Source organism: Mesoplodon mirus (genome assembly GCF_964341445.2).
Source record: "Mesoplodon mirus genome assembly, chromosome: 7".
Classification (NCBI taxonomy): Eukaryota; Metazoa; Chordata; class Mammalia; order Artiodactyla; family Ziphiidae; genus Mesoplodon; species Mesoplodon mirus.
Window position 1 is genome coordinate 7,905,147 of NC_138983.1, and position 18,066 is coordinate 7,923,212.

An 18,066-nucleotide genomic window follows, 5' to 3' on the forward strand; every position below is an offset into this window, starting at 1 on the left:
GCGGAAGAGGGCCCATAGAGTGAGGAAGATGCCAGTAGCTGGTGCCCTGGCCTCTGGGGCTGGGGAGGGAAGACAGCTGAGTGGCTCAGGCTGCTGGTAGGCTGACGTATATATAGAGCGAGGGAGAGCCTCTTCCGGGGGAGCTTGGGGGCCGGGAGGGCCCTCCCCATGCACAGGAGCAGGGTCATCCCATCAGAGCTGTCTTGGAGGACTGAGATTCTGTCCACCAAAGGCCCCCGAGGCACTGGGTTCACAGATGAGACACAGGCAAGTGAGAGCCAAGTGTGGCCCTGGGTCGCAAGGTGACTTGACATTCATTTTAATGATGGAGACGTGTCCCCTGGACTGTACTGGGATTAGTAGGGTTACAGGGACACATCAGGCCAGGGGCCCGGCCTTCAGGAGCTGACTCTCTAGTTGGGGTGACCAGACACAGGCTCAGGAACTAATAGTGGCCCAATTCCTGGTCTCTCAGAGCAGCCCCGGGAGTGGAGGTGGAGGGCAGGATGGAGGCCCCTTCCCCCTGCCTCCCTATCTTACCCCCATCTCTGTGTCCCAGCCCCCTTCTGCCTGTTCTAATCTTGTCTGCATGTTTTTGTGACTAATACTTTGACCCTTCCCTTTTCCACCCAGATCTCCACTTCCTAGCCTCAGGTGGGGTGGAGGGAAGAAGAAATAAACAAGAATGACCAACCCTCCCCTCGAAACAAGACTCAAAAGCTTCAGAGTGCCCGCTTCCACAAAGACACCCCCTTACCTCTGTCCTTGACCCTAGTCCCCCCAGCACAAGGTTTGATGGTTCCCAGGAGGGGGCCCCTTCGGCCCCTCCCCTCTCACTGGGAGGCTCCAGCCCAGCACGAGGGGGACTTGAGGGACCTGTGAGGGACGTTCCCCTTGGCCCCATTCGGCCCACGTCCCTTAGGTGTTCCTAGCACCCGCTCTGCAGCCCTGCGACAGTGGAAGCCTGGCGACCAGTCACTGGAAGATGGCTGGTGGCATGTGGGTATGGACTGATGTGGGGAGGACATCACGGGCTGTGATTGGACGGCCCCAATCTCCAGACTTCGCCCAAAAAGGGGGTGCTGAGGCATGTTTGGAATGTGGGAATGGGGTTGAGCTGGCCTGCAGAAGCACAGTGTTAGGTTCGCCGCGAGCCAGCTTCCTGATCACCCCTGCAGGAGCCTGACCATCCTAATCCACAGCCTTCAGAGAGTGGGGGCTTATGGTCCCCCGGCCTCGGCTCTTCTGCACAACCTGGCTGGGTGTGGGATGCTCCTACGGCTAGGCTTTTCAGGGGTTAGGTGGACATTTGCCTGGGGAGCAGGGAATCATGGAGTTCCCTGTACTTGTCACTGCCCCCCAAGGTCACTTCAGCCTTCTCCAGGCCACTACTGAGCCCCTTTCACCTCCTCAGAGCACCAGGCATGCCCCCATCCCCACCCATCTTGCTTTCTTACCTGACTTTTTAGCCCAGGGTCAAGGTAACATGAGGTTAGCCTGTCCCCCTCTGTTCCTTACTCTGGCCCCGATCATGGTGGTGGTGAATGAATCAGGCAGACTGATGAATAGGCCAATGGCTGCCCTCTCCTTGGGGGACAAGGGAGTGACTCGGAGAGTCACTGAGGAAGGGAGAGGAGTCTGAGACAGACTCAGCAAGGGGGCTAGGACCAGTTAGGGGGTGCTGGTGGGAATCAGCCCTCAAGGGTCCCCCAGGAAGTTCCAAGTCTCCCCAGGAATATCTGGGTTCCTGTTCCTCAGGCCTTTGCTGTTGTCCACCTCCCTCCTGGCTAAGGTTGAAAGGACTCCTCCACGCCCTGCAGGGAGAGCTGCAGGGGAGTCCAAGCCTCCAGAACCCCAGGAGAATGGGTGTTCTCTGCCTTGTTTATGAAAGATGCTCTGAAATCACATGGGGGTCCAGAGACCCCTTCAAGAGGAGAGAATCGAGGGCGCCATTTGCATCCTGCCCTGATGGGGCCCTTCCTGAAGCTCCCACCCCCATCCGGAGCCACTTCTTGGTGCTATTCACAGTGAGCCCTTCGAGTGCCCTTCAGGCCTCTGCCTGCCGAGCTGGGCCTTAGCCCACCCTGAAACCATCAAATCTTGTGCTGCCTCCTTCCCCCACTTCCCTCCCCCCGCCCCCACTGTTCCTCCTCTGAGACAAGCAGACATAAAAATGGGGGGGGTCCCCCTCCGCTGCTGCCCCCCGGCCCGTCCCTCGCCCAGCCCGAGGCTCTTCCCAGGGAGTTGATGCCGGTTGTCTCCTTGTCTCTCCCTCTCCCTTCCTGGGCTGGGCAGGTGACCATCTCGGTGGACGGGATCCTGACCACCACAGGCTACACACAGGAGGATTACACCATGCTGGGCTCTGACGACTTCTTCTACATTGGCGGCAGCCCCAACACGGCGGACCTGCCGGGCTCGCCTGTCAGCAACAACTTCATGGGCTGCCTCAAGGATGTGAGTAGGGCCAGGAGGGGGCCGGGGGCATCCCGGGAACCCTGTCTGCCGTGTGATTCGGTCTGACCCGCCAGCTGCCTGGGGCCTCTGTTTCTTCAAGTCAGTGGTGGGAGATCTCCTCTCTTCAAAACCTAAGGCCCATTGACTCCGGCTTCTCCTCTCTTGGCTCCTTGAGCCCCAAAGGCCCCCATCCTCTCAGAGGACCCTCGAGGCAGCTGCGTACAGAGGCGAGTGGTGGACGTGAACACTAAAGACCTGAGTTTAAGGCCCACTCACTAGCTCCATGACCTTGGCCTGGTCCCTTGACCTGTCTGACTCTTAGTTTCCTCGTCTGTAAAACGAGTGGTCAGTACCTACCTCTCAAGGCGGCTGTGAGGAGCAGATGAGAGCGTAAATGTCAACCAAACGTCAGTGACGATTGTCCTGCGGTTATGATGAACTGCAATTCAGCAGCCCCGAGGGCCGCCGTGCTTGTGCTGGGCAGGGAGACAGGACAGAGAAATAAGTGGGGCAAGGGAGGTGCCGTTCACAGCCTCTGCTCGTGCAGTTCTAGACCAACGGTCTGGGGTGTGGAGTGGGGCCCCGGGGCTGGGTGGCAGGGGCCCATGCTGCCGGGCAGCAGTGGCCAGGCCCTAAACTGCTTCCTCTTCTTCATCCTGGACCGCCCACCCCCGCCCCTCCCTGCAGGTGGTCTATAAGAATAATGACTTCAAGCTGGAGCTCTCCCGCCTGGCAAAGGAAGGAGACCCCAAGATGAAGCTGCAGGGGGACTTGTCGTTCCGCTGTGAGGATGTGGCTGCCCTGGACCCTGTGACCTTCGAGAGCCCTGAGGCCTTTGTGGCGCTGCCCCGCTGGAGCGCCAAGCGCACCGGCTCCATCTCGCTAGACTTCCGCACCACCGAGCCCAACGGGCTGCTGCTCTTCAGCCAGGGCCGGCGGGCTGGGGCCGGGGCCGGCGGCCACGGCGCTGCCCAGCGGGCTGACTACTTTGCCATGGAGCTGTTGGACGGCTACCTCTACCTTCTGCTGGACATGGGGTCTGGGGGCATCAAGCTGCGGGCGTCCAGCCGCAAGGTCAACGACGGCGAGTGGTGCCATGTGGACTTCCAGAGGGACGGGCGCAAAGGTCAGAGGCCTCTGGACCTTCCCCTTTCCCCTGACCGCCCCCCTCCACCCACCCTGACGGCCTCTCTGGCTGTTCTCCTCCTGCCCTCCCCTGGCCCTCCCAGCCCCTCTGTTGTCCCTGTTGCGTGGTGCCTTGGTGGAAAGAATGGAGTCAGTCGGACGCGGGCACACACCTCACGCTCCCACTTCCTGCATGTGTGACTCTGGGCCGTCACTCAACCCCCTGCAGCCTCGGTTTCCTTCTTTATGAAAGGGTCATTAAACTGGGGTCCTCAGGAGGGAAAATCACGAGAACACCCGTAAAGCATTAGTGCAGTGCCTGACACAGTGCTTATCCTGTTCTCTCTCTCTTTTTAAAACATTTATTTATTTATTTATTTATTTTTATTTATTTTTGGCCGCGTCGGGTCTTATTTGCTGTGTGCATGCTTCTCTCTAGTAGTGGCGTGTGGGCTCCAGGGTGCATGGGCTCTGTAGTTGTGGTGCACGGGCTTAGTTGCCCTGCGGCGTGTGGGATCTTAGTTCTCTGAGCGTGGATCGAACTCGCGTCCCCTGCACTGGAAGGCAGATTCTTAACCACTGGACCACCAGGGAAGTCCCTATCTTGTTCTTTTAAAAAAACTTCCCAACCTTGCCTCCTTTCTATCTAGATCCATTCAACCTTCTTTATTAACTCACTCAAATATTTAGCAAGCGCCTACTGTGCGCCAGGCGCTGTCCAGGGTGCTGGATGGGGCAGTGGTGAGCTGGAGTCTTGGCTGTCCCGGAGCTCGTGTTCCGGTGGGGAGACACAGACGGTAAACACCACGCTCCGTGTGGTGAGGTTCTTGTACAATAAAGCAGCGGGGCGGAGGGCACTGGGGCTGGGCAGGTGCTGTTCTTGAATCTTCTGCTGCTTCTTGCCACCCCTCCTCCACTCTTCTTTTTCAGTCTTCCTTTCCCATCCTCTTCCTGTTTTCTGCCTGTTTCTCTTTACTCTTCTCCATCTTGTTGGACATAAGAGAAAGAATTGATATAAATGAGAACTGACACATTATCCAATTTAAGCTCTTATCAACGTCAGCTAAATTTTCATGCTCCCCCAGCTGTCGCTGCACGGGGCTTTCATGTCTGGGTGGAGTGAGCGTCCCCACACACACAGGGAGGAAGGGGCTGCCATGGCTCCCGGAGGTGTTGGCCTCTCGTGGGCTTGCTTGTTTCTTCCTCTCCCTTCCTCAGGGAAATGTTGCCTTCCCCAGGCTTTGCGGTAAATGGCTTCGTCCCCTGGTTTTGTGTCATGATGGTACCAGGGAGTCTTCACAGAGCACTCGTTGCCTCCCAGGGTTTCCACACAGGGGATCTGTAACTCTCTAGGTTGGAAATCTGCTCAGGCCTTGCATAGAACCCCAGGGCCTTCCGCTCTTCTCTGTCTTCAGGAAGTGGTCTCCTTAGCCTCGCTCCATCTCCAGAGCCCACACACCAGCCCTGGCTAGTCCTTGGGTCACTTCGACCATTTCTGATGGCCCACATTTGTTCGTGTACACCAGCACGGACTTGGGACAGTCACTCCAACAAAGCTCTCTTTGACCTTCCCCATGTTTCTAAATTTGATTGTGGTAATTTATACATAACATAAAATTTACCATTTGAATCATGTTTAAGTGCACAGTTCAGTGGCATTAAGGGCATTCACCTTGTTGTGTAACTATCCCCACCCTCCATCTCCAGAATGTTTTCATCTTCCCAGACTGAAATTCCGTCCACATAAATACTATCTCCCCGTCCCCCAGCCCCTGTTTACTACCATCCCACTTTCTGTCTATGAATTGCCTACTCTAGGGACCTCCTATACGTGGAATCACACAATATTTGTCCTTTTGTGTGTGGCTTATGTCACTTAGCATAACGTCCCCAGGGTTCATCCACGTTGTAGCATGTGATGGCATTTCCTTCCTTTTTCACAGCTGAATAACGTTCCATTGTATGGATAGACCACCTTTTGTTTATCCACCCATCTGTCGTTGGACACTTGGTTTGTTCCCTTTCCATGTTTTAGAGTGACCTTGAAACAAGACCTGTATTCATTTTAATTTCCTTTTGCTGAGTCTCCATTATACACCCTTTCCCCACCATAGCCTTCCTCCCCCTTCCTTCTTTCATATTCTGTTCGTCTGTGGAGAGTCCAGTTGGGTGGTGTCCGTGTCCAGGAGGCCCCACAGCAGGTGGGTGGAAGCACCTGGGGAACCTGCTACAAGTAGAAGTGTGGGTGATTGGGGGCCACATTTGGGGGGCCGGGAGGGGCAGTGGGGATCTGACACCTTGTCGGGGAGGACAAGCCAGGGACCATGGTGTTAAAATGGGGCACAGGGGAAGGGCCTCTCTGGCACAGGGAAGCGTTTGCACAGAGGAGCACGTGCTCCAGATGCGGAGCCAAGTGTGCAGAGGCGGCCCTGGTCCTGCTCCTGCAGTTCCACGCTTGGTGCCTGCACTCTGTCTCTTACCCCTCCCCACCCCCGATCTCTGCCCGATCAGGCCTAGCGTGGATCAAACCATCCTTACCTCTCTTTATTAGCCCCTCTGAGATAGGCGGACTTTTTATTTTTATCTTTTAAAGAATTCTTCCAAACTTGAGAAAGGAGAGCGGAAGGAGAATATATGGAATAAAAATTACAAACGGAATAAAGCTTCTAATGTATAGGTTTTGGTTTCTTGAGATCTCAGGAAAGGGTTTGAAGCTCGCACCTGATCCCAAATCTTTTTTCTGAGATAATCAGCCTCTCCATCCAAAGAACTCTTACAACTCAGAAGAGCCATGCTTGGTTTCCCTTTCCTGGCTGCCATCCTGTCTCACAGGCTCCAGGAGCTGATCGGCTTGACTATCTCTCCAGGTCTGGGGGTGGGAGATGCAGGTTCTGGGGTCCTGCCACCTGGGTGGTACTTTGGCTCTGGTCCTTACTCGCTGCGGCACTTTGGGCAGCTTCCCCAGTCTCTCTAAGCCTCATCTGCCATTTCAAAGTGGGATCGTAAAGGACCAATTTCATAGGGTTACCATGAGACTTAAGAGATATGATATACGTGAAGTGCTAAGTGCCTGGCATATAGTCTTTAAAGCTCAATAAATGTTAGTGGGGGCAACCCTTTGGATTCAAGCCTTTCAGCTTCCTTGGGGGTCTCTGCCTCTGACTCCTGGTCTAAGGGGCTGGCTGGGGGAAGGACATGTGAAGGATCCAGCCCTTTGGGGGTGTGTCCACCTCCTGTACATCCTCTGAGGACTTGCTCAGGTGGGAAGGAGGAGTCCGGACAGAGGCCCACTGCACACTGCAGCTGGGCTGGGGCGGGCTCACACTGGTTCCTGAACTTGGCACCTTTGTCAAGCAGTGTCTGCAGCCCAGGGCTGCCTGCGGTGTGAGGGCAGGACATCCTTTTCTGGCCTGTGGGGTCTCTCGGTCCTGCCTTCCCCACTGAAGCCCACTCTCTCTCCATCTTCAGGCTCCATCTCGGTGAATAGCCGCAGCACGCCATTCTTGGCCACCGGGGAGAGCGAGATTCTGGACCTGGAGAGCGAGCTGTACCTGGGCGGCCTACCTGAAGGCCGGCGGGTGGACCTGCCCTTGCCCCCGGAGGTGTGGACGGCGGCGCTCCGGGCTGGCTACGTGGGCTGCGTGCGGGACCTCTTCATAGATGGGCGTAGCCGAGACCTCCGGGGCCTGGCTGAGGCGCAGGCGGCTGTGGGCGTCGCCCCCTTCTGCTCCCGGGAGACGCTGAAGCAGTGTACCTCCGCTCCCTGCCGCAATGGTGGCGTCTGTCGAGAGGGCTGGAACCGCTTCGTCTGTGACTGCGTCGGGACCGGCTTTCTGGGGCGGGTCTGTGAGAGAGGTGAGGCTGGTTGTCATCCCGGGGCCCCCTGCCCGTCCCTGTGCCCCTCTCAGACCAGCCCTGGGCCTGCCATCCCTGCACTGATTCTCTCGGTCTTCTCTCTCCCTCCACTGGCCTCTGCCTGTCCTCCCCCCACTTCTCCCTCCCCCCACTCCTGGGGCAGAGGCCACGGTCCTGAGCTACGATGGCTCCATGTACATGAAGATCATGCTGCCCAACGCCATGCACACGGAGGCGGAGGACGTGTCTCTGCGCTTCATGTCCCAGCGGGCCTACGGGCTCATGATGGCCACCACCTCCAGGGAGTCAGCTGACACTCTGCGCCTGGAGCTGGACGGGGGCCAGATGAAGCTCACCGTCAACCTCGGTAACCGCCCTGCCCGTGCCCCTGGCCCCTTCCCCGACCCTGCCTCTCAGCCACACCCCCTCTGTCTGGAGAAGATGGTGGTGGTGCCAGTGAGAGATTGGTGGTGGGGAGGCGCCAGCCCTGGTCAGAGCCCCTGAGAACTTCGTCCCAGCGAGGAAGCACAGTGTAGGGCGATGCCTCGCGCTCGGCGGCACTGTGGGGAGGGGGACCCAGAATGTGTCTGGGGTGTGACAGCCACCCTCCTGGGGCGCTCCTGGGTCTTGGAGGCATCTGTTCCGCGCACGCACATGTAAGGACATAGCTCATTCCTGGTTGTCGACTCATCCGCTTGCTCATACGTTGGTTCATTCATTCGTGAAGCACTTGCAGACGCCTACTGGTGCTCAGCCTAAGCTCAGTGCAGTGGCAGATCCGGAGACAGGAGGACCCAGCCCTCACACAGCCGCCCTCGTCTGCTCTGCGTTTAGAGAGCCGTGTGTGTGTGGGGGGGGGGGCGGTGCACAAGGGGACATGTCATCTTCCCCTTATCTGCTTTCACATGTGAGTCCCCATAGCTACCCCTGTTTTATAGGTTGTGAGATCCACCTACTGACCTGTCCAACATCAGAAAGCTATAGTGATGGTCGGGGAAGACCCCGGACTCAAACGCAGGCCATTTGCCCCGAGGTTCGGTGCTTTCCTCATTGCCTCTAACAGAGCTGGGGGGTGGAGGGGCATCAGGGGCCCTTGCCACCTGAAGGCTCGATGCCTCTGCCCCTGCCCAGAGGAGGCACGGCTCCACTTCACCTGGCAGTCCCTGGGGCATCCCTGTGGTGGGACCGTGAGGCCTGTTGGACTCTCCGTGGGCTTCAGCTCTTGTGGGCAGGGTCAGAAGGAAAACCGCAGGGCTACTCACTCAGCAGATATTTATGGGACACCTTCTTAGTGCCCTTAGTGTGTTCTGAACCTGGGGCTACAGTAGTGACGAAGGCGAGGTCCCACCATCATGGAGCTTTCAGTCAGGGGAACCCTGGAAGCTAGAGGGCCTAAGCTGCCCAGGCTGGGGTCACATCTGTCCCTTTCAGGCTAGCCTTTGAGCGTATAGAGGTGTAGCACCCAAGGGCCTGTCATGTGGGAAGTTCAGGCCCCTGGGGTTGCTTCTTGTGTCCTGGGCCTGGAGGAGAACTTGGGCTCTTCTGAGCGGGTTAGAATGCTCAACTGGAGAGAACACGGAGCTTTGAGCTTTAAATATTTATCTGGAGTCTATCTTAACATTGGTCTCCAGGGCATTTGGGGGACAGACTTTTGGGGACCCATTACCTCGCTAATAAATTTATACTGTGTCCTTTCCCCTTTTGGCCACCTGGCCTTTGTACTCCTAGGACAAAGATTTGCTGAGTGAGGCGGGGGTTGGAGGTGGGGAGGTGTGCAGGTGGCCAGGGCCCCGGAGGTGGGGAACTTTAGGGTTCCCTGAAGCTCAGCTTCTAACCGCAATCACAGCCTACAGAGTGGGTAGGGGGTGGGTGGCAGTGGGAAGCGGAATGGGAGACATCCTTTGGCTAGCGCTCCACGGGTCTGTACAGCGGCTCCTGGCACCCCTGAAACGGTCACAGGAGGAAGGCGCCAGCCCAGGACCCTGTGCGTGGCCCTGCGGTTCTCAGACTGCCCAGGTTTGTGTACCCAGGGTGAGGTACCCCTTCACCCTGGCACGTGTGTGTTCTCGGTGTGGTAAGCACGTGGCTCTGTACTTGGTGGGGACACTGCAGGGGAAATCTGGGGCCTTCTATTTGCAGGGAAAGCAGATGCTTCTTCCTCATTTGGACTGTCTTAGTTTCCCTGTGAAGAAGCGTGGGTTCCTTCAGGTTTGACAGGAGGCAGCAGCCTTGGCCAGGACAGTGCCCTCTGGGGGGCCCTCGGGCCCTTTCACCCTCAGGATCTACCCTCTCCTTCCCATGGATATGCTTTTCTGTCTGTGTCACATAAGTATTTAGAAGTTAAGGAACAAGGTGGCCAGCAGGACAGTCCTCCCACATCTCTCGCTGCCTGCTGTGCCCACCTCCATCCACAGAGATGCCATCTCCAACAGCTCATGACAAGCCGTGACCAAATGCTTGTTGCAGACACATCTGTCCACAGACACCAAGTGATGTGTGTACAGGGAGGTGTGTGACCTCTCTGTGAACCACACAAACACACACACCCAGCCACCAGCCTCAGGCTATGATGGGAAGAGCACTGGGCCTGGGGCCAGAAGATCTGGGTTCTAGCCCTGGTCTCCTAGACTGCTGGGTAAGTCATTTCCCCTCTCTGAGCCTCTGTTTTTTTGTCTGTAAAGTGGGGACAAGGATCCTCACTCTGCTTCCTTTCTGTGGTGGTTTTGAGGCTCAAATGGAATAGTGGGAGTGAAGACGTCATATAGATGCAAGACACACACATAAAGACAGACCCAGCCGACTGCAAGGGAAATCGTACTGGGACAGGGACCTAAGCTTAGAGCCAGGCCTGGGATTTGCTTCCACATTGCATGACCCAAGCTGGCCCCACCTTAGGAGCCCCATTCTGATCCCCATCCTGCTTGCTACCCAGGGCCTGCTCCACTGAGGCCCTGGTCCTGGTCCGGACTTGCTGCTGGAGGATGGAGAGGAGCCCAGCGGGCTTGGTCTTTGGCCTCGTGGTCCCATCCTGTAGTAAGGGAAGCCAGGCTCCCACAGGCAGCTGCACAGCATGTCAGGGGCTCACTGGAATGACGCAGACTTGGTCCTGAAGAGAGCGGAGCTGCCCCTGGCCATGTGGCGGGAGGAGGCGCTCAGTGCCAGCTCAGGCGCCTGGGTGTTTGCTGGGCTGGAGAGGGCCGAGAAGGCCTGAGGCTGCTGCCTCCATCCAGGCAGAGATGCCAGAGAAGCCGGTTGTGCCTCCTGCCCCGGCCCCGGCCTCCACCACCTCTGCCGACACTGAGCCAGTTCCAGGAGCTCTGCTGTCTACAGGCCCTGAGCAGGGTGGTTGGTCTCTGTCCCTAGAGGACTGTAGAGTCCCTGGGTTCTTCACCCTGTTCCAGTGTGACCTGGCTTCCTGGGTTCCTTCTACCTTGGGCGTGGCCTCTGGGGCCAGTGCCCAGCCTGGCCTGCCCCTCATCACCCCCCTGGAGTTGCCTTTCTCCAGGTGTGCCCGTCGGCAATCCCAGTTCCTAGTGAGGATGACATGAACGGCGCATTGTAACTGAAGAATCTCCAAGCTGGAGGGGCCCTCAGAAGGCACCTCCTTCAGCCCCGCCCCCGTGGGTGCATCCTCTGTGCCTGCCCCCACCAACGGGAGGCTCTCCACCTCTGTTCAGAGGCCTTCTGTGTCAGGAGCGTCCCATCTCTGAGATGGCCACCTCAGTGCTTCTAATCGCTGGGTTCTTCTTCCCTGGTGGCAGCTCCCCTTTCTGAGATTCCTACTTGTGGACCTAGTTCTGCCCTCTAGAGCTGTACGGAGCAAGCCTGACTCTCATTTGTGTTGTAAGCCAGGCTAAATGCACATTACATTCCAAAGCCCTTTAATCTCTGGGACCATGGGACGGTGCCTTGTTCCCATGGGGGGCTGTTCAGTAGGTCTTGAGCTCCTTCTGAGGCTGGGCTGCTGGGGAGATGGCTGTGAACGAGGGCTGCGCCGGAGTGCATGCTGCCACTCTGCGGTGTCACCTCCAAGACTCCAGCCAGCGGGCTCCTGAGGCTCCTTGCATTGGAGCCTTCGTTCTCTCTCCCCGACCTCCAGTCCTCGGGGCCTGGGTGGGGGCAGGTGGGTTGCAGAAAGAGAAGCCTGGCTTCTTTTCCTGAGCTCCTTTCCATGCAGATGACTTTTTCCCACCAGTCATATCACACATTCATACCATCACCCTGGTCTCCATGTCCTGCCAGGACCTTGGTGTGTCTCTGCAGACCAATCGCTTCTGTCCATTTGCTGAACTTGAGGCGTAGGTTACTAGTCAACAGGTTAGCAGTTAAAGCTCCCTGAGCTGCACTCTGGGTGGGTGTGGGCACCAGAGGGCAGTTTCTCCCACTTACTCGCAATTCCTGGCTTTCCCCTGGGATGGTGCTGGCTGCTTCCTGGGGGCCCGTCTTCAAGGGGAGTTGGCTCCTCTCAAGCCCCACTGGAGTAGGGGCTCCTGTGGGTGGGGTCACTGCAAGGGGGTGGGCCTGGAGCTGACACCTCTTCTCTGGACAGATGGACCCCCCCCTTCCTGGTGCTCCCCTGCTGGGGAGGGGAAGAACTGTGCTCGTCTCTAGGTCTCTTCTCCAACAGGGGATCGGCCTGCCTTTCCAGCCCCCTTTTTTCTTTTTTGGACCCTTCATTGGTGAAGACTCTGCTGGCCCTGAGAGAGCCCCCGCGACCTGACTCCAGGCCTGGCACCCCTGCCCTCACCTCGACATCCTCCCCTTCCCCCTCTGTCCAGCTCCTCCCTCCCTCTGCTTGCCCTTTCTTCCTCTTTTCTCTCTGCATCCTCTCCACTTCCTTCCTCTCCCTATGACTTCTGACTTGCCTCTGTATCTGCCCCTTGACCTCCCTCTGCCTCTCCCTCGGTGCCAGGCTGTGGCTCAAGGTCCCGGCTGCTCCCCCCACTCTTCTGCTGCGGTTGACAACGCGTGTGGGGCTCAGCTGTACTGCCCGAGGGGCCCATGCCCCCAGAGCCACAGGGGAATCTTTCACCTCCGCTGCAGGAACCTTCAGGGCCCAGGGGATGCCAGGTGCCCCCACCCCTCTTTGCCTCCTGGGCCTTGTGGGCAGGGCCTGTTCCAGGAGGAGCCACAGGATGGCAGGATATTGCTGTTAACAGAGGCCTGGAACTTGCCCCTGTCTGAGAGGCAAGGGCCAGCCCAGTGGACACCTTTTCTTTCTCCCAGCTTAGGATCCTCTTGTTCAAGCCCCTCAGCTCACAGGGAGGGGAGCTGAGGCTCGGAGAGAAGAGGTTTGCCCGCAGTCACATGATGAGATTAGGACCCAGCGTTTCTGCCTCTTCCTGCAGGACCTTCTGCAGCCCCAAGCTGTCTGGGTCTGATGGAGCAGGACAGGCGTCCAAAGGGCCCTAAGCCCCAATTGCACAGGACTCTAGTGCTCTATTTCCTCGGCAAGGCTGGCTGACTCACATGGGGTGGGTAATGTATCCCACCAGGGGTGTGGCCAGAGGCCCCAGGGCTCAGGGCTGCAGCTCTGTGTAGACAGTGTGCTTTCTGAGCACATGGGGCCCTCCGAGCCTGGAGTTGCAGGATAGAAATGCTGGGGCTGGGGAGGGGGCCGGAGACTTTGCTTGTGGTAACTTCTTGTCCCTGAAGTCCTCAGGAGTCATACACTGGGGGCCTCGGTGTCTTCACCTGTGAGCCCCTGGCCCTTCCCTAGGAAAATGGATTAATACTAGTTCCTCTTCAGGGTGAAGGACCACCCTGGTCCCCAAGGACAGCCTGGCATCCTCCAGGTTAGGAAGGGTAGCAAGAAGGTTCCTGTAGGGGTGGTGCTAGCCCCCTGGGACTTTGGGAGGTGTGTGGCCACGGGTAGGGGGCCCTGGGGCAGACTCCTCCATTTAGCTCAGAGCCCAGAGGACACGGGGTGATGTGTCACAGCCTGGGCTCTGAGCAGGGAGTTGTCCCAGAGCAGGGGGTGCAGGGGCTCTGGCCCTCCCTACCCGTCTCCCTCTCAGAGATGGGGAGATGTCGGGTTGGTCAAGCCCTCAGCCCCCCTCACTGATCCCCTGTACGACTGGGATTCCCAAGGTGCCCATCTCCCTCAGACATGAGAGGCCTGGGCCCCTCTAAGAAGGGAGATGTAAACCTTCTTCCCGTCACCTGGCTGCCCCGCCTCCCAGCTCTGGGGAGGGTTGGAGCCCTCTTGGGGGAAGGAGGGAGAGGGGTCCAACTGAGGAGGGGGAGAAGGCACCTCAGCACGCGTGGTCCCCAGAAAGTGGCCCTGGGGGGAACCCCCGCCCGCAGACACCCCTCCCTGTGAAGGATGTAAAAAAAAAAAAACAAACAAAAAAACTTGTTCTGCCTTTTTGTCTCCCCTCCCCCTCTGCCCGCCCCATGGCCCCCCCAGACTGCCTGCGCGTCGGCTGCGCACCCAGTAAGTGGCTTCCCTCTTCTTCTGCAGAGCCCCAAGGGGCCTGGGATTCTGGACTCTGGGATTTGGGGAGGGATGGTGCGGGGAGGAGAAGGCTTCATGGCTAGCTTGTGTGGGGCTTGGGCAGTGGGTGTGGAGAGGGGAGCTGGAGTGGTGGGGGTGAGGGTGGTACGGTCGTGGAGGGCAGGATGAGCCCGAGGAAGCTGACCCAGGGGCAGCTGGTGGAGGGTCTGAGAAGATAGGCCCAGAAACTTCAAGTCACCTCACATCCTCTGGAGGGTGGGGCAAAGGCTCGGTGGCGCGCCTACAGCAGGATGGCCGGAGGGAGCCGGAGAGGGGCTGGGACATCCTGCTGCACCTCCAGAGGTGGCCACAAGGGGGAGGGCGGGGCACACAGGAAAGAAGATGAGGGCGGGAGGTGAGCTTGGCCAGGGCTTCAAAGCTCAGCCCCCCACAGCCCCTGTTTGGGGTGGGGGGCGACATTCTGCCAAATGGGGGCTCTTTCAGAGGTGACAGGCTCGCGGCAGGGGTGAGATGGGGAGCGGGTGTGGACAATTCTGAGCATCCCAGTGTGCCTGGATTCCATGCTCTCTCTGAGAGTGTTTCTGCATGGTGTGTCCTGAGGTCACGTAAGAGAGCACAGGGACATGGCAGCCACAGGCAGAGTGGGTGTGTATGTACCGTGGCTCTGGTGTGTGTTTGGCACGTGTGTGCGCATGCGTGGTGAACCCTGTCCCTTCTGGCAATAGCACTGGGGGGCCCAGGTGTAACCTGGGGGTGCTGCAAATGGACTGCATCACCATTCTAAAGCTGCATGTTTTTAGTCTTGGGAGTGGTTTATCCAGGTCCTGAATAAATGGCCCTAATTCCTAAGAAACATTCTGTTCTCCGGCCAGGCTGGATGTGCTGTGTATATGATTGCGTGTCTGGGTGTGTGGAATTAACCAGACATGTGCAGAAAGGTCACGTTGGATTCCTCTGGATGGGGGAGCTGTGTGTCTGTGTGTTTTCACTGCCAGCGTGAGTCTGTGGGTGCACATTCACATTTGGGTGCGTGGTAAGGCTCAGTATTTTTGAAAGTTTTAGGCCTATGTATATATGCTGGGACTTTAGCTGCTGGCTACACACACTGACGACGGAAGGTCCTTAGGAGATGTGGGGAGGAGTATGTTGGTGCAGGTGTGAGTCTCTGCGTGCAGAGTCTTGGGGCATAGCTCCAGAGGCACCGCGCCATTCACACCGTATTCTTTTCGAACAGCACCCTTGGGAGTTGCGCGAAGTGTGGCAATACTGAGCATGTCTGTATTTATGACTGGGTGTGTAAAAGCTCTGTGTGTGTGGGTGTGTGTACCTGTGTGCATGGGTGTGTGCAGTGGTGAGGCTCTGTGTGCCCAGGGTGGTGCATGAAGCCATACGCGAGCGGGTGGAGGTGCCATGCTCACTCCCCCCTTGGTGCCGCAGGTAAAGGCCCCGAGACGCTCTTTGCGGGGCACAAGCTCAATGACAATGAGTGGCACACGGTGCGGGTGGTGCGGCGTGGCAAGAGCCTGCAGCTGTCAGTGGACAACGTGACCGTGGAGGGTAGGTGGTCTGCGGCCCCATTCTTGGTGACCACTACCTGGGGCAGCATTCTGGCAAGCTGCCAGTGCCATTGATAGATCATGGGCTCCTGGACCCCAGGGACCATTTCAGCTCCCCGCAGGCAGCTTTGCCCCCGCAAGCCTGTCGGCCCTGGCCTAAAGAGTCCCACAGCTCCCCCAGACCCAGGAGCTGTACTTGCTGCCAGCACCTACCTGCGAGGGTTTGCCAGTGTCTCTCCCATGTGGCCCTTGAGTGGAGGGGAGGCTCCTGGGGACCCAATGATCCTACGATCTGGGCTCCAAAGCCACGTCCCCATCTCTGTCTCCTGTCCCGAGCAGGACAGATGGCAGGAGCTCACACGCGGCTGGAGTTCCACAACATTGAGACGGGCATCATGACGGAGCGGCGTTTCATCTCTGTGGTGCCCTCCAACTTCATCGGGCACCTGAGCGGGCTGGTGTTCAATGGCCAGCCCTACATGGACCAGTGCAAGGACGGTGACATCACCTACTGCGAGCTCAATGCTCGCTTTGGCCTGCGTGCCATCGTGGCTGACCCTGTCACCTTCAAGAGTCGCAGCAGTTACCTGGCACTCGCCACGCTCCAAGCCTACGCCTCCATGCACCTCTTCTTCCAGTTCAAGACTACAGCCCCCGACGGGCTCCTCCTGTTCAACTCGGGCAACGGCAACGACTTCATTGTCATCGAGCTGGTCAAGGGGTGAGGTGCTGGGCACTACACCGCTGTCAAGGACGTGGTTTCCCCGCCCCCCCACCACCATGACCAAGATGCAGCTCCCCCAGCCACTGGCTGAGATGTCCAATCCCCCCAGACCACAGGTCAAGGTTCAGGTCCGCCCCCCACCAGCCAAGATGGAGAAGCAGCACCCTGTCTTCCACCCTGGTGACCCCCCCCCATTACTTCCTTGCCAGGGATTTCCCAGTCATATCTGTCCTCCATTCGCTGTCCTGGCTCAGGCAGAAGACAGGGCTGTGTCCCTCTTGCCTGAGAGGTCCCCGCCCTAGAGCAGCTCCGTCCCTGCCCCCAGAGGACCCTGCTGCCCTCACAGATCTCCCCGCACCAGCTTCTCTTCTGAGCCTGCCCCCAGAGCCAGGTCCTCTGTGGCCTTCCCTGCCCGCATCCGCCCATGATGGGACCTCACACCAGAGTCCTCGTGTCGTTGGCTTGGGTCCCTCCACTATGAGGTCTCCCTCTCCACCGCCTCTGCTTACAGCTCCCAGCCCCACAGCAGCCGTAGCTCCTTTCCCCGCCTTCCCAGCGTCGGCCCCACCTTGACCCAGTGTCTCCTCCCTACTGTGGGGCAGGTACATCCACTACGTGTTTGACCTGGGGAATGGCCCGTCCTTGATGAAGGGGAACTCAGACAAACCAGTCAATGACAACCAGTGGCACGACGTGGTGGTGTCCAGGGACCCCGGCAATGTGCACACGCTCCAGGTTGACTCCCGCACCGTCACTCAGCACTCCAACGGTGCCCGAAACCTCGATCTCAAAGGTGGGGCCTGGGGCCTCTGCAGCCGGCCTGGCCCTACCCCAGATGCCCCCTCGGCCCCAGCAAGGTCACCCCTGACCTGGGATGCTCTTTCATGCGCGTGATTCTCCCCCGCCCCCACCCCCATGGTTTCCCTCGCTCTTTCCTGTTCTCCACTGTGTCCGGCCTGACACCTTCCCGTCAAAGTTCTGCTCGGCCCCCCCTGCGAGGCTGCCCTCTCAACACTGAAAGCCTGGTTGCAGGTTGTGTCTGTCTCATGGGGAGCTTGGTGGCCTCATTCTGGAGCTAGGAGTAGGCAGCTGGGCCTTCTGAAGACCTCTTGGCCCTCCAGGGTTGAGAAGTCTGCCTTGGTTGGGGGCTGGAGAGAGAATAGTGTCCTGGCAGATGCCTCCCTGCTGGGGTAGGAGGGGGCAGTGGTGTGGGGAGGAAGGAGGGACAATCTCCGGGTCCCCACAGGCTGCCCTGGTCATAGCCCTTGGGCATTGGCTGGACTAGGTCTGGGAACTTGTTTGGACTCAGGGCCTCCCTGGTGGGCTCAGCGTCATACCAGGGACCTACATTCCCCAGGGTCTCTTCAGTAGCTAATGAAACAGTCATTGTCTGACCCCAGAATGGGTGGGTGAGAGAGGAGGGAAGAGGAGGATGAGCTTAGAGACCGGGGTTTTGGAACAGGAGTGAGGACAAGGCCTGCGGCTTCTCCAGAGCCCACTGGGGTAATGTGAGCGACCCTCACACGCCCAAAGCAGCCCTCAGTCCCTTAGCGACCCCTGGTGTCAGTGAGACTCGGACTGTCCGAGCTGGGGGAGGGTCCTTAGAGACTATTCATCCCCCTCTTGGAGAGACAGAAATGGAAGCTTCAAGAAGCTACACGGTTTGCCCAAGGTCACAAAGTGAGCAGGCCGCAGAGTTGGAACCAGAAGCTTTGGTCAGATCCAGGGCCCGACGAATGGCACGGTGCTGTCAATTCTCCCTGATGCCAGAAGGGGGCGATGTGTCTTGGATAATCCTCAGTGGCAGCAAACCCAGGGTGGTCTGGGCTGGTCTTGCATTGCACTGAGTTCAGGGCAAGGGCAGCAGGGTTGACCCATGTCTTGTTGGAGCT

General features: G+C 58.3%; 1 protein-coding gene across 12 annotated transcripts in view; it reads left to right on the forward strand.

Moving 5' to 3' along the window:
- Window positions 1-18,066, forward strand: part of NRXN2 (neurexin 2) — a gene marked incomplete at its 5' end in the record, with an annotated part of 100,058 nt that overhangs the window by 38,186 nt on the left and 43,806 nt on the right. For 7 of the 12 annotated variants that reach the window (XM_082628141.1, XM_082628150.1, XM_082628148.1 and 4 more), the window contains 8 exons: window positions 2,296-2,457; window positions 3,145-3,583; window positions 7,051-7,437; window positions 7,601-7,804; window positions 13,847-13,873; window positions 15,332-15,451; window positions 15,790-16,171; window positions 16,777-16,967. In XM_082628141.1, coding sequence (XP_082484267.1) covers window positions 2,296-2,457; window positions 3,145-3,583; window positions 7,051-7,437; window positions 7,601-7,804; window positions 13,847-13,873; window positions 15,332-15,451; window positions 15,790-16,171; window positions 16,777-16,967 — 1,912 coding nt within the window. Of the gene's footprint in view, window positions 1-2,295; window positions 2,458-3,144; window positions 3,584-7,050; window positions 7,438-7,600; window positions 7,805-13,846; window positions 13,874-15,331; window positions 15,452-15,786; window positions 16,172-16,776; window positions 16,968-18,066 lie in introns of all 12 variants that reach the window. The other 5 variants (XM_082628155.1, XM_082628143.1, XM_082628142.1 and 2 more) reach the window with 2 other exon arrangements.